Here is a 10,381-nt window from a genome sequence, read left to right as displayed (position 1 = left end):
GTTTTTGTTTTGAACCTTTCTTTTTTATTGTACATTTTAGCACTAAACCCCCTAATGAACAAATGTTTTATTTGACAGCTGGAAAGTTTCACCCTGTGACACTGGAAAAGTGAAATTCCAATTTCAACAGATTCATACAAACAGAGCCATACATAATCTAGTCAAATTAGAATTATTTTCTAATTATCACATCATAATCCAGTACAACAGAAAAATAACATCACATATATTAAAAATTTAATACCCACATGTTTGATGGTGTTGCGTACAATATCCCTGTAATACAGAAATCTAGTCTCTGAAACCTGAGAAAGGACACAAGCTATCCTGTAAATCAACAAGTTACATGGAGCAGAGTGCCCTGAAGTGACATATTTCAACTAAGCTGACACATTTTCATTAGACATGACACTTCATAGATTGTGCAGTACACATAGTGTCAATATACAAGCATACTTAACACAGAAAGCATGAGTGCGAAGTAGCGGATGAAGCAACTGACTCGGAGGGTTGTGGGTTTCAACCAACGCCCAATACTGCCAGTTTCTCTTATATGAATCTGATTGTAAGAGTAATAAACACTCAAGTAGTAAATTGCTAAGATAAGCCATTCATAAAGCAAACCACATAACAGCAGAAAGTGCACTTCCTTGGGAATGCTGGTTATTATTGCAAAACGTGCAAATGCTCTGATCCTGACAGTGGGTCGCAAAGCCAAACTTGCAAGCACCAAATGCGTTCACGCTTCCATGTTCATTTACTGAGTGACAGCGGAGTGGGTTCTACCAACAGCAAGATGACTGCTCATCCCTCTTGATGCTGTTTTACGTGCTTTAAGTTACATACTGATGTAAATTCAGTCAGAAACACAGCTGCCTACTGTCTCTCCACTGATCTAACAGGTGACATGAAAGGCGGCTGTGTGTCTGTCTGGTCCTCCTCACGACCACTTCAGTGGGACACCTAGACGTCCGTGTTTGATCTGTGACTTGTAAACTTCAGCCCCCTCCTGGGACGTGCCGAGAGCACCCACCTCCTGCCACCCCCTCCCACTCCTGTCACTCGGTGGCCTCAGTCACCTCAACGCCATCCACAAGCAGGGAGTGGATGAGCCCGTCCCGCCTCTTCCCGCTGCTGACGGCCTTGATGCAGCAGTCATGGTCGGCCACTGTGAAGTGTGTCTCCGTGCCGTCATCCACAAACTCACCCTGTATGCCAAAAGCAGGGGGTGGAAACAGTCACTTTCATTTTACCACTGCAGCCTGCTCAATGCACTTCTATTTAAAGTGTGCACTTGCACTGCAGATAAGTCAATAAGCGTGCAGCCGTGTTGGCTAGTTGTTTGGGACAAAACTAAGTAGAGGTGGGAGACAATCCCCACTCTACTGACAGTGACCACTAACTATTCTGAACCAATTATAATCTTTTGCTATGGACAGCCAAGTCTTTCAGTTGGTTCTTACGAGTCAGTGACTGAAAGTACATGGTAGGTCCACCTACCAGGGGGTTTGGGAAGCTTCACTTCCCAATGTCTCACTGCAGCATCTCCTGCAACATTAGAACCCCTGTCCCTTCTTGTAATTGGGCCTATAACTGGCCCTAATGTGGTTGTTCTCAAGGCACAGCTTGTTCTCATGGCACACCCACATCCTTATGCTGATAGTAGGTGCTGCACTAGAGCATAACTGTATAAAGAGGAAATATATGTAATTGTTCTATGGTCAATTATTTAACAGACAATTGATTTTGTACAATTACAAAGTGTACAAGTCGATCTTTGAAAGAGATCAATTACATCAATCACATTGGATGAACTTGAAGTTATTTATACAGGCGAGACGCTGATGTTTGTTGTCCTGACAAAATATTCCCAGGGATGAAAAATTTGTCCATTTTATGGTTACTTGAAAATAAAACTATTTGAGAGCATTATAGTAATGTCATGACTCCATTTCTTGTTTATACAGTTTGCAAAAAGCAAATTGCATTTAAGACATAATACAAATAAATATGTCATTGGTGTTTCGCAATGATTCATCATAAAATGCAAGTACAATAAGAAATGACATGGTTGCTGAAGAATGCAATTAAGTTCATCATTGGTGTTTCGCAATGATTCATAATAAAATGCAAGTACAATAAGAAATGACATGGTTGCTGAAGAATGCAGTTAAGTTGGTTTTAAGTTCACTGGTTAATGTGTCCTGACAGTTCATGTGTCTTGGCCTTTCATTTCAGGTGGGAGTAGAACGGGCCAACGGGGAATGCTGAAGACTTACCGCAGTCTCCATTTTTTGCCCGTTGCACCATATATCCATCGTATCTTTCTCTGTCAAAAGAGAAGGTCTGAAATTAATCAACCTGCCAAGAAATTCCTGTTGACTATCAAGACATCTGGGTACATGGGATACACAAGACATGCAATAGCATTGCCTATCACAACAGGGAACATGGCAATTGCTCTACTCCGTCATATACAGTACATTGTTCAGCGTTGACAATACTTAACTTCCTGGTATTATGGAGGACTGAGCAGTCACTGAGTAAATATACAACTAAAATAGGTCACAGCAAAGTGAGCTCCTGACCTGCTTAATCTGTTCTAAGAACCAGGGACGACACTGCCTGAACTGTGGACACTAGACTACAAAAGGTCTTGTATACAGAAGAGCCAAACCCCTGCTCTGCTGCACAGGGCTACTGGATCTCCTGTACCTTTGAGCTATACAGCACCCTGTAAATGTTACAAAACTAAACAACCTTTGCATAGCAACACATTGCCACACCCTACTGTGCAAATGCCTTTAAAGTGATACCACACAGACAAAATTCATTACATTTTTTTCTCAGCTAGAACAGAGATACTATCAAAGGGTTTTTTTAGACACACAGCCCGAAGAAAAAAAAAAACATGTCCACGGTATAAGATGAGGCAAGATTTGGACAAACAGTACCCTCTGGTTTAACTCTGCACATGCATCCAGATTAGAGTTCAGCAGTTAGTCAGGTATTTTTTGAATCTTGAATCTTGAATCTTTGAGTCTTGGGCAGTGATTAAAAACAAAGCAGCTGAGGTGATCAAATTCATAACAGCAGTCACCCATTCCAATATGAGAAGAAAAGGAAATCGCATTCAGATTCTCTGTCCTACACCATAAATTTTATTAGTTGCAACCTTTGGGACCAGCAATCCTTCTCCCTCATAAAATATATTGCCATTCAAGCAAATAAACATCACAAGGAATTACACTGGAGCAATTGTTCAGTGAGTTCAGAGTTTTATTTCCACATTAGCCCAGCCGTGCCTTTATCACACACAACAGAAAACAACAGAGAAGAATATTTGTGGGACTTCTCAGATTTTCTCACAGTATATAAAAGTTTTTAACCTGTAATGTGTAATAAACATTTTAGGCATTTCTGGCATTGAATTTTTAGATACTTTCAAGGCTAATTAGTCTTTCCAGTGGCTGGTTTGGGTTGATTTTGCATGTGCACCACTGTTTGTTACTGCTGACGTGAGTAAATCTCAGACAAATTATTTGATCAAGGTAAGCACATACGGGCACAGGGACATGAGCACTGTATTTCATATATGGGGTGCACTTCAGATAATCAACACACAAAGTGGACTCTGAGCTGGATGTTAAGCAGGTGACTGGGTCTCTATGCTAAGGTCAGGTAGACACTTGGAACTTGTGTCTGACATATAGCATGCAGCTTTGGCAAGTCTTGATCAGAGGTCCCCAGTCCTGCACAGGGATATCTCCTAAACAACACTGGGTCACTAGAACAATACATACAATATGCATACAAGTATGTGTATATATAATAAACAACAATAAAATTAATATAAATACTATACAGAAGTGCAAGAATCTGAGACAGTGAACAAATACCACCTGTTGAGCTAACTACCACACAACTGTCCCAATGCTCATGAACATGCTGGAGAAATCTGAAGAATTCTGAAAAAATGTACGCACTTTGGAGTACAAGTGAGGGTATGAAGTGTGACGACGCAAGCATTCTGAGATAACTCTATGCCAAATGTAATCACTGACTGGTGTGATTCCTGCTGAAAGCATCCAGGAAAGTACCTTGTGACTGACAAGGAGTGTCAAATATTCCCAAATGATGAGAGACAAAGCTTGACTGAAACGCAATGTTATCAGCATTCTGGGGAAAAATCCACAATACAAGACTGTGATTTTCTAGAATTGACATGTGCTGTGCTTGCACTGATCTATTGATCATCCAACCATATGGACACCTTTGTTCAACCAGCCCACTACATCAGCTCAGAAACATACAGAAAACACTAGCGAATTTACACAGATGCAAAGCAGACACAACCTACTTGTCTATCCCTTTCAAAGCTAGCATCAGGAAACTTGGACAAGGAGGCCAGCCTCTTACCCAGCACGATCCTGCAGTCAACTCCATCAAGGTTCAGCACCCACGTGTTGGTGACCTTGGACCTGTTCTCCATGTACTTCTTCAGACTCTTGCCGTTGATCTCCAGGGTGTACTCATAAGCGAAGCCACTGACCGCGTCAATGTTTATGGTCGCTTTTGTGTCCATACTCCCAACCGTAAATGTCTCTTTGCCAACAAGTTTAAACATCCAGTCCCTCCTTATCACTTCCTGTGTAAGAAATGTGAACCCCCCCGCCCCAATTATTCATCAAAAAAAATTACTTAATGTTGCACATTGCTTTCAATGCAGGCTGCAGGCATATTGTAAGCCAGAAAACTTGTCAATTGAATAGCAACATCAACACAGACACTGTAAGATCATAAACAACATCAAGGCATCTAATTAATCAGACAGAATCGTGTAATTCAGCATAAAAAATACTATTTTTACCTTTCCTTGATTTTCAAGGATTCATATTTTCAAGGGCCTTGGGAACACCATAAGTATTTATGTACGTGACTATGTGAAATTCGCAAGTTCTCTAAATGTACCCACACATGAATTCTGCGCATCAGTGGAGACGCCTCTGGCCTACCTTTCCATCGATGTAAATAACTCGTTTTCCCGTGGTGGTGCCGTGCTCAAATTCGATCCTGTGAACCCCGTCGCTCAGCGCCACCTCCCAAACACCCACCAGGTCCCCTGACATGTTGTCACGCTTGCTGTTCTAGCGGGCCAGAAAGATGGACGGACACCAAAGACAGCGATGACTCACTCTTCCAGTGTTTTATGTTGATGTCATAATATTACAGTGACTCGTGGCAGCGGCATTCCTTGTCTCCTGTGTAATTACGAATAGAGAGAAACCCTCAGAGCGGGAGCGACATACTGTGCTGGTCAGTTCTGTGAGTGCAAGATCAGCACCAAGTTCATTAGTGTAAGAGGCTTAATGCAATCACACTGGCTATATAAGGACCAACTGTCACTGCCAATTCATGCGTTATGTGACTGCAACACAGGAACGCAATTTCCGTTAAAGGGACTACACTACAAACAAACCATGAAGCTATTGTAAGAGTAGAATACAGAACTGTTGAAACACAGATGGCGTTAACAAGCTATTCGGTTGGCTAATATGCAACAGGTCCTTTTTGAAGTGAAGTGCAGCTGGCTAATGTTAGTCCAGTGAACTACTCCTTGAGAAATTGAATTCCCTCCTCCCCCTCCGAATATGTAAGTGTAGCTAGCTAGCTGTGACCTTACCAGTCAGCTAGCGCTACTCCCGTTTGGTGAACTGTGTCTACAGTATGTTTGCTTATTACAGAAAGTTAATGTTTTCACTTCTGATGCAAGCAAATGCAAAAACTACACAGCTGGTTGCAGGCAAACCACACTGAACCAAACGGTATGCCCATTTAATAACTACTCGTATTTTAACGTTACCCTGCCAGCACATTAATTGCTAGCGACTGAAGTGATAGCTGGCGAGCTAAGGTTACCTAGTTAAGATAATAATGCATAGCCATCCTGTTTTATCTAACGACAAATTATTGGCATGCTTCGTTTGTAGTGCGCATGCTATATTACACGAAACAAGATGCATATTCATTTATGATATACCTTACCTTTCCGTTTGACGCAAACACTACAGTGCCTCTTTGCTGTTCGATGTAAATAGATAACTATCTGGAAAAGACCTTGGATAATATTAATTAAAGGGCCTTTGTAGCTGTGATAGAAACTGTCGCTATGGAAACCAATCAAAGACTTGCAAGTAAACCTCTGCTTGCAAACGTTACCCCTCTATGTTCCTCATTTCGCCGTCGGGTAAATGCCTAATGTTGCCTATTATCAAAATTTTAAGACACTTGCATTCCAACTGCGTTTAAATGTTGTATTGTTACAGAGATTCGGACGTTTGTGTATTCTGTGTATCATGCATTCGAAATTGAAAAGGGACGAGCTCCCGTGATAACATAACGCCAACGTCACAACAAACTTTCTCGCGAGATGTGAAAGAAAACTTTTTCCTCCGTCTTAGCTAGGGGCGTAGCTTCTTTGTGCTCTAGCCTGGTCATCCGCTGTATCACAAGGCTGCATGCGAAAATGCAAGCGGGGGGAGGGAAGTATACTACATGTATGGAAAAGAGATTTTATTATCAAAATGAATATTCCTATTTCTCCAAATAAAACATTTATTAGGGGAAAAGTTATGTTTATTTTATGTTATATTCGGACAATTTAACATTTAATTTCTCAATTTTATAATTGCATCTCAGTAAAAAAATCTATATCACCCATCAAATTAAACAAATATTTGGAAATGTATTCAATGTTATGTTTTTTCTTTAATTAGTCTGATAAGCCAGTTAACCTTGAATATGTTATTTAAAGTTTCGTAAATTAGTGCTTCTAAACCAAGATTAAATTTCTTATTACATAAAACCTCTTTTGTTAAGTTTGTAAAGTGAGGTCTGCTCGTCCATGTGCAATTGAATAATGTTTTATCTAAAATGGTGAGGGATGTCTAAGGATGAGGAGATGTAAATGGATTTTAATGTTCTCAAGAATAGTATTAAAGTTGAGTATACTGCGTTCATCTTTACTTATTATCAAACTACCCCTAAATATATAATTTTGTTTTTAATACCAATTACATTTAATTCTGTCACTTTATGCTGGCGCCACACTAGAGGATAATTGGGCCGATTTTGGGTCCCCGATTTTTTTTTTGGGGGGGGGGGCGTTAAAAATTTTCGTTTGTGCTGCTATGGATTTGTAGATATAAACATTAGATTTTTGGGCGATGAGATCACCCAGCACCCGGCACAAACGTAGCACAAACGAATGAGACCATTTTGGAGCAATTCGGGTGACGTCATCGCCCAAAAATGCAATGTTTATATCTACAAATCCATAGCAGCACAAACGAAATTTTTTACGGCACAAACGTAGCACAAGCGAACGAGACCATTTTGGAGCAATTCGGTGAAGGTTGTGATGCTGGGTGACGTCACAGCACATACAATATAATTTGTTATATCTAAAAAACCATAGCAGCACAAACGAAAAATTTTACGGCACAAACGTAACACAAACGAACAGTAATACCATTTCGAACTTTTTAAATACTTGGGGTGCCAACTTCACGCAGGTCGTTCACGAGGCGGGGCTGGTCAGAACCGATTGTCTGCCCAAATGATCCTGTAGTGTGAGAGGTTTACAGACTTAAGTCTTAAGTGTTACCGACTTGATCGGAGACTCCCCGATTTCGAATCGTAAATAACAAACATGATTGATATTTACGACTTGATCCTGTAGTGTGAAAGGAACAGCGATGGAATCCTGAGCAGAAACCCGCAATAGCTAATGACAGCGAGCTGACCGGGAAGCGTCACCAACCCAGCAACTGACAGTTAACCTTCGTACAAGCCCAGAGCACAATCATATTAATATGGAACGGCATCTCCAGGGCAGTGGAAGGTCAGAGAATGTATAAATGACTACATTTCTAATAATCACAGGCTTCACTCTCCCCTCCACCTGTGAACAAATAACAAATAGCGGGCAGCAGTAGCTTGCACAAGCCCCGTTTGAGACTAACAATAAAACTTTATTTCCAACTCAACTCCAGCTTGCGCTGCAAAATGTATTGTGACGTGTGGGGAAGTGGGCGGAACATAGACCAGCATGCTTGTGTCCTTGTACAAAGTTACCCACCGTGACTGTGTTTTCATTCCCTTGGAGTTATTCCCCTCCTTTCCATCGCGATTCTGAGTCGTTTGTTTTGTGTTGTTAAATAAATGGCTAGATATCGTTCGCTATTAGTGCTGTTCAAGTCCATGTGTCTTCGTGATGCGTTTCTTCTCTTTCAGTTCAATAAAATGGTTTGAGTAACTGATTCGTACATTTTCGTATCTAATCAGGCGGCATACACGAATCTGTAGCCTGCTCTGCGGCAGAACAGCGCGTGTGAAACCAAATGTCAATGAAATTAATAACTAAATCGTAATATTCATTACGTGAAACTGCACCATGGTATTTAAACAATCATGCAGTCCAAAGTATACTTCGTCTTTAGGAAGGTAATAGAACCCCACATTTTAACGCGTATAATAGCCTAAGTACATGTCATTTCCTAAAACAAAAAAAAAAAAAACAGCCATATATATATATATATATATAAGAACTTGTCAGCATAGTCACCAGTTCCTTTGAGTCCGAACGAACTGGTGAACTGAAGAACTTGTCATCATAGTCACCAGTTCCTTTGAGTCCGAACGAACTGGTGAACTGAGGACTCACAGTTCCTTTGAGTCCGAACGAACCGGTGAACTGAGGAGCTTGTCAACAGTTCATAAGGTCAGTAGGTGGAGGTCAGAGTCTTCGTGGTCACCGGATCTTTTGCATTGTCTCGCATCGTCAGCTGTGCTGAGATGGCCAGTGGGAGGTGCTTTGAAAGTTTTAGCATTTCAGCCATTGGCTACTTGTTGTCATGAACGTACTGCTGATACAGTTTTGTGATAGGCTGCTTCATGGACAGACCACATATCTAATGTCCAATGGAGGGAGAGTTATAGCTGCTATGCCAACTAATCAGCGCGCATGTTTGCAAAGAGGAAGGAACGAATCTTTTAGACTAGGGATTCAGTACACTCAGTTCACCTCAAAGATTTGTTCAAAAAGATTCGTTCGTTCATGAACTGCACATCACTACTCACTACAATTGGTGTCAGAAATGGGAAGAAAAATTATGTCCCTACGTGAAGTAGAGGGGCTCATCGCGCAGCTACAGCGGGAAGGGGCATTGGTCCAAAGAGCAAATGCAAGGGGAGACCGCCCATGGAGCCAGAGTCCCCCGCCTGATGGCTGCGCCGGACCGCCAATGGAATTCCGGATCCCCAACGTCGCCGCTCCAATGCGATCCTGGGCTGACTCTGCCAGCGGACTCACCTGCGCCGTGGTCTGTGGGACCAGTCGCCGCCTCCCCCGCGGTTCAGCTAGGAGCCGGCCTTACAGCTTCCCCCATGGAGCCAAGGGGCTCCCACCGGGGTGTGATGAAGCTGCCGCGCTACAGCGGGGAAGAGACTTACCTCATTCAAGTGCGGCTGGCCTCCTAGTTCAACGAGTGGTCAGCGGAAGAAACAGCGGTCCAGGTCGCTCTGGCATTACAGGACAAAGCGCTGCAGATCCTCATGGACCTCCAGCCCAAGGAGTGTCTCAGCTGGGCAGCCATCAAGGGGCGATACAGCGCCGATTCGGCCGCTGTGAGCACTCTGACGACGCCAGGGACAAACTGGTCGGCCGCCTGAGGGAAGAGGGAGAGAGCCTTGGTGCCTACACCGTGGACGTTCAACTGTACGCCTGGTGTGGGTACCCATCCTTCGACACCGCAACACAAGAGGAGCTCACCCTCCAGGCCTTCGTACGGGGGCTCCGGCCGGAACCACTTTGGGAGCATATCTGTCTGCTTGCATCTGGGACTCTGTTGGCAGCCCTGCTTGAGGCAGAGCAGGTCGAGCACATGCTGTGCACGGGAGACCGTCCCCCCATCGTGAGGCACTGCGTATGGCAGATGGATTGTAAAGGGAGCGACAAAGAAGAAGTGGCTTGCCAGGTCTCCACCGCACCACCACAGCGACCACGACAGGAAACGAGGAGAGCAGCCAGGCAATCGATGGAGGGCTGCTACCAGTGTGGAAAGCCGGGGCACGTTGCATGCCACTGCCCGGCTCCGGCCCCATGGAGCACATTGTCCCAGCCACCATTAAACTGAAGTGGGGTGGCACAACAGGGGAACTGCCACCCGTCAACAACCCTCCTTCCCTCACCAAGTCATCACTGCGGCTCGGCCGGCTGGGCCAGTCACATGGGCTGTATGTGGACTGCGACCTCAATGGCATCCCGTGCCAAGCCCTGGTGGACACAGGATCCACCATTTTGCTGGTTCGCTCCGGAACC

General features: G+C 43.4%; 1 protein-coding gene across 2 annotated transcripts; it reads right to left on the bottom strand.

Moving 5' to 3' along the window:
* Nucleotides 1-55: 55 nt before the first annotated feature.
* Nucleotides 56-6,361, bottom strand: faima (Fas apoptotic inhibitory molecule a). Of its 2 annotated transcripts, none has more exons than XM_036541111.1 (5): nt 6,046-6,361; nt 5,016-5,261; nt 4,420-4,648; nt 2,280-2,329; nt 56-1,208 (listed from the first exon to the last, which is right to left on the bottom strand). In XM_036541111.1, exons 2-5 carry the CDS (start codon nt 5,127-5,129, stop codon nt 1,059-1,061), a joined length of 543 nt encoding a protein of 180 aa, XP_036397004.1. In that variant the 5' UTR covers nt 5,130-5,261; nt 6,046-6,361; the 3' UTR covers nt 56-1,058. The 2 variants fall into 2 exon arrangements, with proteins under 2 accessions (XP_036397004.1, XP_036397005.1); XM_036541112.1 differs by having other exon boundaries at nt 5,016-5,147.
* Between the last annotated feature and the right edge of the window lie 4,020 nt (nt 6,362-10,381).

Source organism: Megalops cyprinoides, chromosome 11 (assembly GCF_013368585.1).
Source record: "Megalops cyprinoides isolate fMegCyp1 chromosome 11, fMegCyp1.pri, whole genome shotgun sequence".
Taxonomy (NCBI): Eukaryota; Metazoa; Chordata; class Actinopteri; order Elopiformes; family Megalopidae; genus Megalops; species Megalops cyprinoides.
Note: the sequence above shows the minus strand (reverse complement) of the source record. Positions and strands in the feature narration are given on the sequence as shown.